The 16,679-nt window shown below is 40.4% G+C and overlaps 1 protein-coding gene across 4 annotated transcripts in view; it reads left to right on the forward strand.

Annotated features, from left to right (window-relative positions):
- LOC131940787 (potassium channel subfamily K member 4-like) overlaps window positions 1–16,679 on the forward strand; it is a 50,473-nt gene that overhangs the window by 23,550 nt on the left and 10,244 nt on the right. For 3 of the 4 annotated variants that reach the window (XM_059299600.1, XM_059299597.1, XM_059299599.1), the window contains exons 2-3: window positions 11,458–11,632; window positions 12,637–12,843. In XM_059299600.1, the coding sequence (XP_059155583.1) occupies window positions 11,491–11,632; window positions 12,637–12,843 (349 nt within the window). In that variant the 5' untranslated portion in view covers window positions 11,458–11,490. Of the gene's footprint in view, window positions 1–2,690; window positions 2,751–11,457; window positions 11,633–12,636; window positions 12,844–16,679 lie in introns of those variants that run through there. The other variant, XM_059299598.1, reaches the window with a different exon arrangement.

Below are 16,679 nucleotides of genomic sequence, written 5' to 3' on the forward strand. Positions count from 1 at the left end.
ATAAGCCAACCATTTACTTCTACACACTCCATGCATGTCAACAATAAGCCAACCATTTACTTCTACACACTCCATGTCAACAATAAGCCAACCATTTACTTCTACACACTCCATGCATGTCAACAATAAGCTAACCATTTACTTCTACACACTCCATGCATGTCAACAATAAGCCAACCATTTACTTCTACACACTCCATGTCAACAATAAGCCAACCATTTACTTCTACACACTCCATGCATGTCAACAATAAGCTAACCATTTACTTCTACACACTCCATGCATGTCAACAATAAGCTAACCATTTACTTCTACACACTCCGTGCATGTCAACAATAAGCCAACCATTTACTTCTACACACTCCGTGCATGTCAACAATAAGCCAACCATTTACTTCTACACACTCCATGTCAACAATAAGCCAACCATTTACTTCTACACACTCCATGCATGTCAACAATAAGCCAACCATTTACTTCTACACACTCCATGCATGTCAACAATAAGCCAACCATTTACTTCTACACACTCCATGCATGTCAACAATAAGCCAACCATTTACTTCTACACACTCCGTGCATGTCAACAATACGATAACCATTTACCCCCCCCCCCCTAACGTCTCCAGACAGCTGATTTAATCCCTTCACCCCCGATCCCCACCCCAACCCATCCCTACATAAAACCCCTCCCATGCTCCACCCACCACCACCATAACATCCCCTCTACCCACAGCATTTCACCTACTACCCTCCACATCTCCACTACCCATACATACACCCACACCCTCCCCTCCATACTACCATTCTCATCCCGCAATATAAACCATCACACCTCCAATAACCCCCCCCCCACCCCCTCAATACACCAATCACCCCTCCATTTCTCATCCCACATCCCTTCGACGAGACCACTTTTAGGATAGAATTACAGCAATCATTATCCTGGTAATCAATGCATTAATAAGCGTCGCATTAGTCGATATTAGCATACGGCCGTTATTAAGATAATATTAGCCAGACGGGTATGTGCAGCATTGAGGCGTCAGCTAGCATACAAGTACACGTATATCTAGTTCCATAAATTAGGTGACGTCATCCGCTGCTCGCGACACCCACTGCACATGTTTGTTTAATTAATGACCCGAGATCTGGACGTATTGTGAGTAGCTGTGGGCCACATTGAGGTGACACCTTGAAGATATCTGTGGGCCACATTGAGGTGACACCTTGAAGATAGTTGTGAGCTGTGGGCCACATTGAGTTGACACTTTGAAGATAGCGGTGGGCCACATTGACACCTTGAAGATAGCAGTGGGCCACATTGAGGTGACGCCTTGAAGATAGCTGTGGGCCACATTGAGATGACACCTTGAAGATAGCTGTGGGCCACATTGAGGTGACACCTTGAAGATAGCTGTGGGCCACATTGACACCTTGAAGATAGCTGTGGGTCACATTGAGGTGACACCTTGAAGATAGCTGTGGGTCACATTGAGGTGACACCTTGAAGATAGCTGTGGGTCACATTGAGGTGACACCTTGAAGATAGCTGTGGGCCACATTGAGATGACACTTTGAAGATAGCTGTGGGCCACATTGAGATGACACTTTGAAGATAGCTGTGGGCCACATTGAGGTGACACCTTTAATATAGCAGAGTGCTGTGGGCTACATTGAGGTGACACCTTGAAGATATCTGTCGGCCACATTGAAGTGACACCTTGAAATAACACCAATTGACAAAAAGGTGTCACAGTTACACTTGAAGAACAGCTGGGCACTGACATAGAAACATGAACGTCGACCACATACGTGACACACAACAGTCGTGCCTAGAACTCGACACACAACAGTCGTGCCCTGAACTCAACACACAACAACACAGGCCTGACACAACGATAGAACAACAGGTAGCGTCACAGTAGTGTTCACAAGCCCTAAAGAGAGGGGGTGAAGTAGGCGGACACGAGTCACTAACTGCAAGTTTCATCTCGATCTCACCAAGTGGGCATACTAAACACCGGAAACGTATCTGGTATGTCTTACCGGGACACGCCTTAAATCTAAATTTACTACAGTACAAACATCACATAAAAGCTATGGACAAAAAAAATATATTCAAGAAAATCTAGCCCGCCGCGCGGTGGAGGGGAAACGTGAAGACCAAACAGGGGCCAGAACTCTTCTGTTTATCTGGCTAGTGAAGGGGCGATAACTAGGCTGTGTCTGGCTAGAGTTGGTGCCCGTTACGTAAAAGGATTACCCGATAAAGAATATGGATTCTAACCTGCAGGATAAGGAAGATCTCGCCGTATCTCGCTGCTAAACGCTGGCCCATTCAGACAGACACATGCGTCAACATTGACTTAACGACAGGACCCTGTATTTATTCGACTAATTGTTCTCTAGTTGATAGTACAGACAGGATTTCAATACTAGGACATTTCTTTAGTTAAAGAATTCGTTTGGTTTCTTTTATGAAAATATTTTAGCTTAGCATGGAAATCTGGATTTCACGTGCGTTATTTCTTTAATGGAGTTGGCACAAGTTATTGATCAAAGTAACGAGGTTCCCCGTGGAGTAACTAACTAGACGTAAACAGACAGAAGCCTCAGGAGTTGGTTATAGACCAAGTGTTCTCATATTTATATAAGGGCAGAATGGATCGATAATAAGCTTTAATGAGTGGAGGGTTATCGCTGCGGTTAATTTATTACCTCCCTTGTGAGTCTGACACGTAGACAGGTAAGTGTCACTCACGCTCTGTTGAATCGCACGCTCGTATTGTTACCTGCATCTGTACATGCTTATCTAAATATTTTACATGTTTGTCCGGATCTCTGAATCTTTTAGATGTTTGTCTGGATCTCTTAATCTTTTAGATGTTTGTCTGGATGTCTAAATCTTTTAGATGTTTGTCTGGATCTCTAAATCTTTTAGATGTTTGTCTGGATGTCTAAATCTTTTAGATGTTTGTCTGGATCTCTAAATCTTTTAGATGTTTGTCGGGATATCTAAATCTTTTAGATGTTTGTCTGGATGTCTAAATCTTTTAGATGTTTGTCTGGATGTCTAAATCTTTTAGATGTTTGTCTGGATCTCTAAATCTTTTAGATGTTTGTCGGGATATCTAAATCTTTTAGATGTTTGTCTGGATGTCTAAATCTTTTAGATGTTTGTCTGGATGTCTAAATCTTTTAGATGTTTGTCTGGATCTCTAAATCTTTTAGATGTTTGTCCGGATCTCTAAATCTTTAAGATGTTTGTCCGGATCTCTAAATCTTTTAGATGTTTGTCCGGATCTCTAAATCTTTTAGATGTTTGTCCGGATCTCTAAATCTTTTAGATGTTTGTCCGGATCTCTAAATCTTTAAGATGTTTGTCCGGATCTCTAAATCTTTTAGATGTTTGTCTGGATGTCTAAATCTTTTAGATGTTTGTCCGGATCTCTAAATCTTTTAGATGTTTGTCTGGATGTCTAAATCTTTTAGATGTTTGTCCGGATCTCTAAATCTTTTAGATGTTTGTCTGGGTTTCTAAATCTTTTAGATGCTTGTCCGGATCTCTAAATCTTTTAGATGTTTGTCTGGATTCTTTAGAGGATCTTTTAGATGCTTATCTGAAACCCCGAGAAAGTTATCCGAATCTATCCTATCAGCATTTTATCTTGATGCTTCATAAACCTATCGCTGCTGACTTAAAACGTAGGAAAAGCCTCCAAAAGTTTTATAACCTAGATGCGACACATCTGCGTGAAACAGACGATCCTTGTTTATTTCTTCTCCCGCTCAATTAAACCTGTTCACCCCCATCTCTAGTGTTTGGGTGGATCCACGCATCTCGAGGTCAAAGGTCACGAGCTGTGAAGTAAATAGACTGGTAAATGTCACGTGGTATTTTAATCTGTATTTCGTTACTCTGCTTAACTAGACAAACTAAACTTCTTTAGCTAAACACAATCATCTAAACAATACTAACTAAACAGTACAAATTAAACAACACAAACTATACAACACACACTAAACAACACAAACGAAATGATAAAAACTAAACATAAAAAATTTAACAACACAAACTAATCAATGCAAGCCTAAACATCACAAACTTAACAACACATTCTAAACATCACAAATTAAACAACACAAACTAATCAATGCAAGGTAGACAACACAAACGTAACTAGACAAACAAAATATCACCAGCTAAACAACAGAAACTAAACATCACAACGTACCATCATGGCCAACACAGTGAAACATTTTCCTAGGACTTAAAGGTGATGTCACGTTATTACATCCCGGTCTGCATACAAGTTGTGTGACAGCTGTCTTGGTAATCATTTAGTTGACATTCACACGCGCGCGTGCACACACACACACACACACACACACACACACACACACACACACACAGAGACACACACACACACACACGCAGAATCCACCTGTACAGTCATCTACCCACAGCGTACCTACATGACCCTCACGCGACCCTCACAACACCCACACACTATTTACTCACACAAACCTCACACCACCCACACACTATTTACTCACACAAACCTCACACCACCCACACACTATTTACTCACACAAATCTCACACTACCCACACACTATTTACTTACACGCGCGCGTGCACACACACACACAGACACACACACACACACGCAGAATCCACCTGTACAGTCATCTAACCACAGCGTACCTACATGACCCACACCCTACCCTCACCATGTACTCACGCGACCCTCACACCACCTACGCACTATTTACCCACACAATCCTCACACCGCCCGCACACAACTTACTCATACGCCCCCACACCACCGTTGGAGAAACATTTGTCTGACGTCACTAGTTGTATTGACACATTGTTTCAGCCCCTTCTGTCGATCTGAGTCGATCTGTATCTGAGTCGATCTGTATCTGCCACACACCTGTCTATACACAGTACCAGCATCGCTCTCTGATGCCAGACTAGCATCCATTCTACGATTTCCATCAGATTTCCCCTCCTCCCAACCAGCCATCTTATCCTGTCTATCAGACAACCAAGCATTCTGCCCACCTAGTGACCAACCAAGCTATCAGACAACCAAGCATTCTGCCCACCTAGTGACCAACCAAGCTATCAGACAACCAAGCATTCTGCCCACCTAGTGACCAACCAAGCTATCAGTCAACCCATTTCCACCAATACAACATCAAAGCATAAAACTTGATGGAGGAAATGGGCAGTTAAACCACTTAACTGCGCAGACATACAGTTAAACCACCTACCTGCGGGCACCTGCAGTCAAACTACCTACATACCCACACCTGCAGTTAACTACCTATCCACACCTACAGTTAGACCACTTACCTGACCACACCTACAGTTAAACCACCTACCTATCCACACCTACAGTTAAACCACTTACCTATCCACACCTACAGTTAAACCACTTACCTGACCACACCTACAGTTAGACCACTTACCTGACCACACCTACAGTTAAACCACCTACCTATCCACACCTACAGTTAAACCAGCTACCTATCCACACCTACAGTTAAACCAGCTACCTATCCACACCTACAGTTAAACCAGCTACCTATCCACACCTACAGTTAAACCACTTACCTATCCACACCTACAGTTAAACCACTTACCTGACCACACCTACAGTTAGACCACTTACCTGACCACACCTACAGTTAAACCACCTACCTATCCACACCTACAGTTAAACCAGCTACCTATCCACACCTACAGTTAAACCACTTACCTGACCACACCTACAGTTAGACCACTTACCTATCCACACCTACAGTTAAACCACTTACCTGACCACACCTACAGTTAGACCACTTACCTGACCACACCTACAGTTAAACCACCTACCTATCCACACCTACAGTTAAACCAGCTACCTGTCCACACCTACAGTTAAACCAGCTACCTGTCCACACCTACAGTTAAACCACTTACCTATCCACACCTACAGTTAGACCACTTACCTGACCACACCTACAGTTAAACCAGCTACCTGTCCACACCTACAGTTAAAGCACTTACCTATTCACACCTACAGTTAAACCAGCTACCTGTCTATACCTATAATTACACAACCTTTTGTCCGTAAATAACACGTCGAAGACACTCAAAGAAATATAATGGATCACATGCTCTGTAATCTATTTCATAAAAACTGGAAATACGTTGTTTTTTGTTTTTGCAAAAAGTTTTATAATAAGCGTGGATGTAGTATTGTGTTTGTTCGTATGTTTGTATGTATGTACGTATGTAGCTTTGATGTATTTTGAGAGCTGGGGTGAATCTCGCCTTGTGTAGCAACCAGTGACGATGTTGTAGCGGGGACTGGCTAACTTTACACCAACTTTCTTTAATGTCTCTAGACACCATCACCATCTAGACACCATCACCATCTAGACACCATCACCATCTAGACACCATCACCATCTAGACACCATCACCATCTAGACAACATCACCATCTAGACACCATCACCATCTAGACACCATCACCATCTAGACACCATCGCCATCTAGACACCATCACCATCTAGACACCACCACCATCTAGACAACATCACCATCTAGACATCACCATCTAGACACCATCACCATCTAGACAACATCACCATCTAGACACCACCATCTAGACACCAACACCATCTAGACACCATCACCATCTAGACAACATCACCATCTAGACACCATCATCTAGACACCAGCACCATCTAGACACCATCGCCATCTAGACACCACCATCTAGACCCCATCACCATTTAGACAACATCACCATCTAGACACCATCACCATCTAGACACCATCACCATCTAGACAACATCACCATCTAGACACCATCATCTAGACACCAGCACCATCTAGACACCATCGCCATCTAGACACCACCATCTAGACCCCATCACCATCTAGACAACATCACCATCTAGACACCATCACCATCTAGACACCATCACCATCTAGACACCATCACCATCTAGACACCATCACCATCTAGACACCATCACCATCTAGACAACATCACCATCTAGACACCATCACCATCTAGACACCATCACCATCTAGACACCATCGCCATCTAGACACCATCACCATCTAGACACCACCACCATCTAGACAACATCACCATCTAGACATCACCATCTAGACACCATCACCATCTAGACAACATCACCATCTAGACACCACCATCTAGACACCAACACCATCTAGACACCATCACCATCTAGACAACATCACCATCTAGACACCATCATCTAGACACCAGCACCATCTAGACACCATCGCCATCTAGACACCACCATCTAGACCCCATCACCATTTAGACACCATCACCATCGAGACCCCATCACCATCTATACACCATCCCCATCTATAGGCCATATCTAGACACCATCACCATCTAGACAACATCACCATCTAGACACCACCATCTAGACCCCATCACCATCTAGACACCATCACCATCTATACACCATCCCCATCTATAGGCCATATCTAGACACCATCACCATCTAGACACCATCGCCATCTAGACACCACCATCTAGACACCATCACCATCTAGACACCATCACCATCTAGACACCATCACCATCTATACACCATCCCCATCTATAGGCCATATTTAGACACCATCACCATCTAGACACCATCACCATCTAGACATCATCATCTAGACACCATCAGGGACTGTTTGTCGTGCTTATCAATACGTTGACTTGCTGAACCTATTCAGTCTACTAAGAACCTCTTTTTTTTTTATAGTCGTTTCTGTTTCTTAACATTTGGGCTACATACATACAAATCTTATTCATCACTTCTGTTTTTTCAATAGTCTTCTTCTTTCTTCCTACTGATCATGTCTTAAATGAACGAAATAATTCTTGGTAAAAGTAATTAAGGGGATCAGGTGGATTAATATTGCTTCTCTAATAAAAAAAAATTGAAATATGGTAATCTCCCCTTCTCCGTGCTTATTTCCCTTCGCTTCGTAGGTATTTGTGTCAGTATTAAGTTTCAAAAACAGTGTTGGAAAACACTGTAAGAATGTTATATAAATTTAGAAAATAAATGTATTTCATATAAACCGCTACGCTGAGCTAAGTAAATAAAGTAATAGAAGCTGCTGATCCAAATATTTCGTTACGGTTCGCTGCTCACAGCGTGTCACTACAGTAACACATCTTTAAACAACTTCTGACACACCAGTTACACATCTTAAAACTAAGTATGACATACAAGTCGCACATCAACCCTACCGCATAACACCAACAGCCTACTGCATGTAAGAGCCCTGATATCAACAGCCTACTTTATGTAAGAGCCCTGATATCAATAGCCTACTGTATGTAAGAGCCATGATATCAACAGCCTAATGTATGTAAGAGCCATGATATCAACATCCTACTTTATGTAAGAGCCATGATATCAATAGCCTACTGTATGTAAGAGCCCTGATATCAACAGACTACTGTATGTAAGAGCCCTGATATTACCAGTCTAATGTATGTAAGAGCCATGATATCAACAGCCTACTGTATGTAAGAGCCATGATATCAACAGCCTACTTTATGTAAGAGCCCTGATATCAATAGCCTACTGTATGTAAGAGCCATGATATCAACATCCTACTGTATGTAAGAGCCCTGATATTACCAGTCTAATGTATGTAAGAGCCATGATATCAACATCCTACTGTATGTAAGAGCCATGATATCAACAGCCTACTGTATGTAAGAGCCATGATATCAACAGCCTACTGTATGTAAGAGCCATGATATCAACAGCCTACTGTATGTAAGAGCCATGATATCAACAGCCTACTGTATGTAAGAGCCCTGATATCAACAGACTACTGTATGTAAGAGCCCTGATATTACCAGTCTAATGTATGTAAGAGCCATGATATCAACAGCCTACTGTATGTAAGAGCCATGATATCAACAGCCTACTTTATGTAAGAGCCCTGATATCAATAGCCTACTGTATGTAAGAGCCATGATATCAACAACCTACTGTATGTAAGAGCCCTGATATCAACAGACTACTGTATGTAAGAGCCCTGATATTACCAGTCTAATGTATGTAAGAGCCATGATATCAACAGCTTACTGTATGTAAGAGCCATGATATCAACAGCCTACTGTATGTAAGAGCCATGATATCAACAGCCTACTGTATGTAAGAGCCATGATATCAACAGCCTACTGTATGTAAGAGCCATGATATTAACAGTCTACTGTATGTAAGAGCCATGATATCAACAGTCTAATGTATGTAAGAGCCCTGATATCAACAGTCTACTGTATGTAAGAGCCCTGATATCAACAGTCTAATGTATGTAAGAGCCCTGATATCAACAGCATACTGTATGTAAGAGCCCTGATATCAACAGCCTACTGTATGTAAGAGCCACGATATCAACAGCCTAATGTATGTAAGAGCCATGATATCAACAGCCTAATGTATGGAAGAGCCATGATATCAACAGCCTAATGTATGTAAGAGCCATGATATCAACAGTCTACTTTATCTAAGAGCCATGATATCAACAGCCTAATGTATGTAAGAGCCATGATATCAACAGCCTAATGTATTAAAGAGCCATGATATCAACAGCTTACTGTATGTAAGAGCCCTGATATGAACAGCCTACTGTATGTAAGAGCCCTGATATTACCAGTCTAATGTATGTAAGAGCCATGATATCAACAGCCTACTGTATGTAAGAGCCCTGATATTACCAGTCTAATGTATGTAAGAGCCATGATATCAACAGTCTACTTTATCTAAGAGCCCTGATATCAACAGCCTAATGTATGTAAGAGCCATGATATCAACAGCCTACTGTATGTAAGAGCCATGATATCAACAGCCTAATGTATGTAAGAGCCATGATATCAACAGCCTACTGTATGTAAGAGCCCTGATATCAACAGCCTACTGTATGTAAGAGCCCTGATATCAACAGCCTACTGTATGTAAGAGCCCTGATATTACCAGTCTAATGTATGTATGAGCCATGATATCAACAGCCTACTGTATGTAAGAGCCCTGATATTACCAGTCTAATGTATGTAAGAGCCATGATATCAACAGTCTACTTTATCTAAGAGCCCTGATATCAACAGCCTAATGTATGTAAGAGCCATGATATCAACAGCCTACTGTATGTAAGAGCCATGATATCAACAGCCTAATGTATGTAAGAGCCATGATATCAACAGCCTACTGTATGTAAGAGCCATGATATCAACAGCCTACTGTATGTAAGAGCCATGATATTAACAGCCTACTGTATGTAAGAGCCATGATATCAACAGCCTAATGTATGTAAGAGCCTTGATATCAACATTCTACTGCATGTAAGAGCCCTGATATTACCAGTCTAATGTATGTAAGAGCCCTGATATCAACAGCCTACTTTATGTAAGAGCCATGATATCAATAGCCTACTTTATGTAAGAGCCCTGATATCAACAGCCTACTTTATGTAAGAGCCCTGATATCAACAGCCTACTTTATGTAAGAGCCCTGATATCAACAGCCTATTTTATGTAAGAGCCATGATATCAATAGCCTACTGTATGTAAGAGCCCTGATATCAACAGCCTACTGTATGTAAGAGCCTGGTAGCGTCGAGGTTTTGGCCGATTTCATAAGGGCAGATAATATTCGTATCATTTATTTAATTAAGCTAATTGTGGCTAATTAGTCGCTCTAGTCGCAGGCTGCTGCGCGGGGGTTATCCCACGGACATGACGTCACATTACAGGTGGTAACCCAGTTTTGTGGTGCCGCTTTGTGACCAACTGATTTATTCGTGTGATCCCATTTTTTAAAAAGTTAATAACATCATCTGAACTGCATCTTTTAATTGATACTTTAACTCACAAGGGTAATTTTAAAAACACCAACATTAGATTAGTTAAAACAGTTAATCGTCAAGTCTCGAGTTCAAACCCTCTGACAGATAAGGCTTGATTCCTCCCAACACTAAAAATTAAGAACGAAGAAGAAGAAGAATAAGTTAATCGTCATCGAAATTCCGTTTAAAATTCCGACGAATGGAAAACTGTTGACCTTCCTGTGTGAATCTGTATTCCACCTCATCTATATTAATATATATATATATATATATATATATATATATATATATATATATATATATATATATATATATATATATATATATATATATATTTGTATGTGTGTGTTGTTATGGGTCAGTTGTAGGTTAAATTAGAATAGGTTGGAATAGTCTGTAAAGTAGGGGAGAGGCGTGTGTGAGTTGAGTTTACCCCGGGGTGTTTATGTATTGTTATCCCAAGGTCGAGTATTCAATTCAGATTTACTTAGCCAACCTCACAATAGAGTTTTGAGAGTCATTACAAAAAATCATCTCTTGTCTACGTTCCAGTACTCACCATCACGTGACAGGTGGGCGTAAACCATGAAGAGGACGGCGTACCTTGTGATGGTGGGGGTGACCTTCGGCTATCTGGTCATCGGCGCTGTCGTCTTTCATTACTTAGAGAGCAAGAACGAGGAGAGCATCAAGATCCAGTTTACAGACGAGCATGAGGCCTTTCTCAGTAAGTTCTGCTTGCTTAATTCAAGACGTTTCAAAGTAAGTTCTACTTGCTAAATTAATGACCATCACGCGTTTCCCCACCATTATGTTGCCAATTACTACAATTGGGCCTGTAAGAGTAAATTACCAAGTTCTCAAGTTGATACTTGCCAGCTAGCGTTTTTTTCTCTTTCAAACCTAATTTGAACGTTTTTATTAAATCGGTAAAAAATAAATAAACAGAGAAGTTGTTTCCGCTATTGTTATTTAAATCTCAAACAATGATAAATCAATATACTCACAGCCACAAAACTTTTATATTCAGGAATGCATGCACATATTATATTTGTTCCACCCCATATGAACAAAATAGCGTTGAACGTTTTTACAATTGGTTGCATTTTGGGAACTTTTGAAGCGGAGCCGCCATGTTTTTGTTATCAATGGGAATCCCGTTCACAACAATTGATTTAGTTCGACAATTTCCTCCGGGCTAGCGAGAGACAACGAGAACTTACAAGCCCAGTTTCTGCAATGTTTTTGTTTACATAAGGGTCGTCCATGAATGACGTCACACTCTTAGTGGAGAGGGGGGTCCGTAATTTTGTGACGGTGTGTGATGAGGGGGAGGGGGGGGGGGGTCAGATGGTGTGGCGTCACTTCTTTGCATTATAAAAAAGCAATGTTAGAAAACGAGTTTTAGCCGTTATTTCGCGTTTTAGAAAACGGTTTTAATAAATTGTAATAGGAATTGATCGAAATACTCTGTGTTGACAGATTTCTGACAAGATTTTGGGAAAATATCGATGTTTTAAGAACATTCAACAGCAATTTTGAGGGGGGTTGTAGGCTGAGGTGTGATGTCATTTTAGGGGGGGGGGGGGTCTGGCTGTTTGTGACCGCGTGAGACGGAGAGGAGGGGGGGAGGTAAGAATCGTCCAAAAAAGCGTGACGTCATTTATGGATAAACTCATAAACAACAAAGCGATGTCATCAGATAATCCAAATCACTAATGTTCCCGCCAGGAAACAACACGTGCCTGACACCGGAAGTCCTGCACGAGTACGTCATGCTGGTGCTCAACACCCAGGCCAACGGGGTGGCGGTGGGGATGATCACCCAGCGGAACCTCTCGGCCAACACCTCGCTGGACGAGGAGCTGGAGGAGTCGGGCACCAAGTGGGACATCGCCTCCTGCGTCCTCTTCTGCATCACGGTCATCAGCACTATCGGTAGGTCAAGTTTCAGGTCTGCATCACGGTCATCAGCACTATCGGTAGGTCAAGTTTCAGGTCTGCATCACGGTCATCAGCACTATCGGTAGGTCAAGTTTCAGGTCTGCATCACGGTCATCAGCACTATCGGTAGGTCAAGTTTCAGGTCTGCATCACGGTCATCAGCACTATCGGTAGGTCAAGTTTCAGGTCTGCATCACGGTCATCAGCACTATCGGTAGGTCAAGTTTCAGGTCTGCATCACGGTCATCAGCACTATCGGTAGGTCAAGGTTCAGGTCTGCATCACGGTCATCAGCACTATCGGTAGGTCAAGTTTCAGGTCTGCATCACGGTCATCAGCACTATCGGTAGGTCAAGTTTCAGGTCTGCATCACGGTCATCAGCACCATCGGTAGGTCAAGTTTCAGGTTGTTCAACGCATTCACTAAAAGGTGAAGGTCGAGATTGGTTTAGTATTTACCAACATTCATCTAAAGGTAGGTCAAATTTGAATTAATTCACCAAGTTCAGTAACAGGTGGTCAACGAGATTTGTTTTGTATCTACCTATAGTTCACCTATAAGTAGGTCAAGGTTTGTTTAGTAGTAGTCTATAAGGTCACTAATTAGCCAAAAGCTCGCGAAACTTGTCAACTTGAATGCATGACAAAGCCAGTTTTTCATTACTAATACTGAGCGGCTAATTATTATTAATTACATTCAGCTAATTGTAGACGGTAGAGACGAGTGGTGTGTACTAGACCAGGTAACCAGGTCATGTATTGATTCAGGTAACTGTGTTGTAACACTCACTTCAGTGTCTTTGTTAGCAGACTAACGACAACTTCTTATACATCTATGTAAGCTGTCTGGGCATTAGAAGGCTTGATACATCTAAACTTTACTCTAGACGCTAAAAGACTTGATACAGCTATATATACTATCTTGTCGCTGAAAGGCTTTATACAGCTATACATATTGTCTTGGCGCTAAAAGACTTGATACAGCTATACATACGGTATTGGAGCTAAAAGACTTGATACAGCTATACATACGGTATTGGAGCTAAAAGACCTGATACAGCTATACATATTGACCATATTGTCATGTAGCAAGGTAATTTGTTCAACAAATAACAGCCAAGTGATAACTAAGTTATTTAACATTTATAACATCAATATATATCGCGAAAGAACCTTGAAACAACAATAACTGTACTATGTTGCTTGTAAAAAAAATAAAAAATAAAATTTAAAAAGTCAAAATTGTTTTATGCATTTCCCGAATTAAATATTAGTTTGTTTAAATTAGCTCTAATTAGCTGTCAGATATTAATTAGATCGAAATGACACCTAACGTATCTTTCGTTTTTTTTAACGCCTGTTACCTGCCACGTTAGAACTGCAAGCGCAATTAATTTAAATTAAATATATTCTTTGATTTCTTTTGAAGTGCGTGTTTGATTTAAAAAAATCTTCTCCCTAAAATAATAAATGAATTTAACTGACTGTATATCTGCTGTTGTACCCCACTCATCATTAGACTTCAAGAGTAGGCTACTCGCTCAGATCTGTAGTATCATCTGCTTGAGGACGCTTGAAAGAACGATTCTGTTCCACCTTTTCATTTTGCAATGATACGAAAATAACGCAACTTAATGCAATGATACGAAAATAACGCAACTTACTGCAATAACTTACTAAATGGCTAAGCTAATCCGAATAAAAATAAACCGGGAGTGATCTCCCCTAAACTTTCTCGAATATTCTTATATAAAATAACAGGGGATGGGAACTCGGGCTATAGACATGATTTTTAATCCATTTTAAATACTTAAAGTTTTAAAAATAGAATAAAATCTCGTAGACAAATTAATTGCACACCAAGTGAACGCGAAATAAAAAAGCGCATAATAGTGCGCAATATTATTATTACTTTTAAAATTTACATTAGTTTTTTGAGAAATCGGAAGTAGCGTAAAGTACTACTTCCAGTCAACGGAAATGACTCAAAATTTAATAGAAGGTAGAGAATTAGATCTTTTACTTACGTATGAAATTTCATTTATCTATCTGAAATAGTACTCAAGTTATAGGCTTTTGAAAAATTCAAAGTAGGAAAAGTACCACTTCCGGTTATCGGAAATCGCTCAAAAGTTGATACGGATCTACGATTTTGATTAAATACTTATATATGAAATTTCATCAACCTAGCTGTAACGGTACTCAAGTTATCGTGTTTACACACGGACACACACACACACACACACAGACACACAGACATACGGACAAGATTGCAAAATTATGTTTTTCCGTATCAGTGAGATGCAAAACGTCGAGATTTGCAAAAATCTCGATTTTTTTTTTTTGCACGATTACAAGACTTTCTCTATACTTCGTATATACGAGAAAGTAAAAAGATCTAGTTGCTAACTAAAAGACAGGAACAAAGCTATAAAATCCATGCACTGGCAGTAAATTCAACCTAGTACCAATAACGTATCAGAAGGACATACACGTTTAAACTATTGTATTGTTTACTTAACAGTCTTGTATGGCATCGTGTTGTCATAGCAACCTTACAAACATACCCTGGTCCTTACTTTCACGTGGACGAGATGTTTGTTTAGTTTGCTGGTTTTTTTTTTAAACTGTGAAAACTATTAGCATCCGTTTGATTTACATTGGATAAGCATGGTCTTGTGGGAATCCATTGGATTTACCCTGTATCTGTTTGGTGTGGAAGATATATATATATATATATATATATATATATATATATATATATGTGTGTGTGTGTGTGTGTGCTGGTGCGTGAGTGTTTGCGTGTGTGTGGCTGTGCTGGTGTGAGAATGTCCGTGTGTGTGTGTGTATCTTTGTGCTGATATGTTTGTGTGTGTGCTGTGTGTGGTTGCGTGTGTATAGTGAGTGGCAGTGAGGGTGAGTACTTAAATATAAGTTGTAGGCTTAATCATAGGGAAACAAACGCCTCAGGTAAACGATTGAGAGATGAGAGAAGTATATAAAATAAAACTTTGAAATATCTGTTATGACTAGTGTTGCACATTTCTCTTTCTAATCTTTTACTATTAAGAAAACTTGAATGGGGGGGGGGGGCGGTAGGCTATATCCCAGAAATTGTAGAGAGGCGTGGCATTCTACTTTCTGTTGTAAGTAAATGGAGTGCTGCATGTATTTGTTAAGTGGTTCTCTCTATTCGGTGCATGCACATGGAGGAATGCTTTTGTTCATCTCCAGAATAATTAGTGGGTTTTTTTTTCTTTACTTGTCTTCATTTTTCTCATTGGGTCTATGCAGACGTTTTTCATTTTTCTTAAGGGGGAAGGCTGTAGTCAGTGGCGTAGATGGATGTTGTTATCATCATTTCTCTCTCTCTCTCTACACACTCACTCACTCAAACACACACACACACACACACACACACACATATATATATATATATATATATATATATATATATATATATATATATATATATATATATATATATATATATATATATATTCATATATTTAGATTTATATGAAAAATAATCTTACCTACGTGTGTTTGTGTGTTTTTATATATGCTTACTTACTAAAATATATAAAACAGCCAATATTTATAACCACCCGAACACTCTCTTGTTAACGCCTCTGGTTGTAATGTGCTAAGCTCAGCAGTAGCAAGCGACAACATAGCGATAATCCGGCGTCGCTCACCAGACCCCACCCCCTCCCGCCCTCCCCATCCATGTTACATAACACATCACGAGCATTAGAACTCAGCCAACGTTTGGTAAGAAGAGTGACATGTAAGTCATGGAATGTAAAAACAATCCGAGAGATAGAAGC

This window comes from Physella acuta, unplaced genomic scaffold (genome assembly GCF_028476545.2).
Source record: "Physella acuta isolate Inbredline_101_S28 unplaced genomic scaffold, ASM2847654v3 ptg000331l, whole genome shotgun sequence".
NCBI lineage: Eukaryota > Metazoa > Mollusca > Gastropoda > Physidae > Physella > Physella acuta.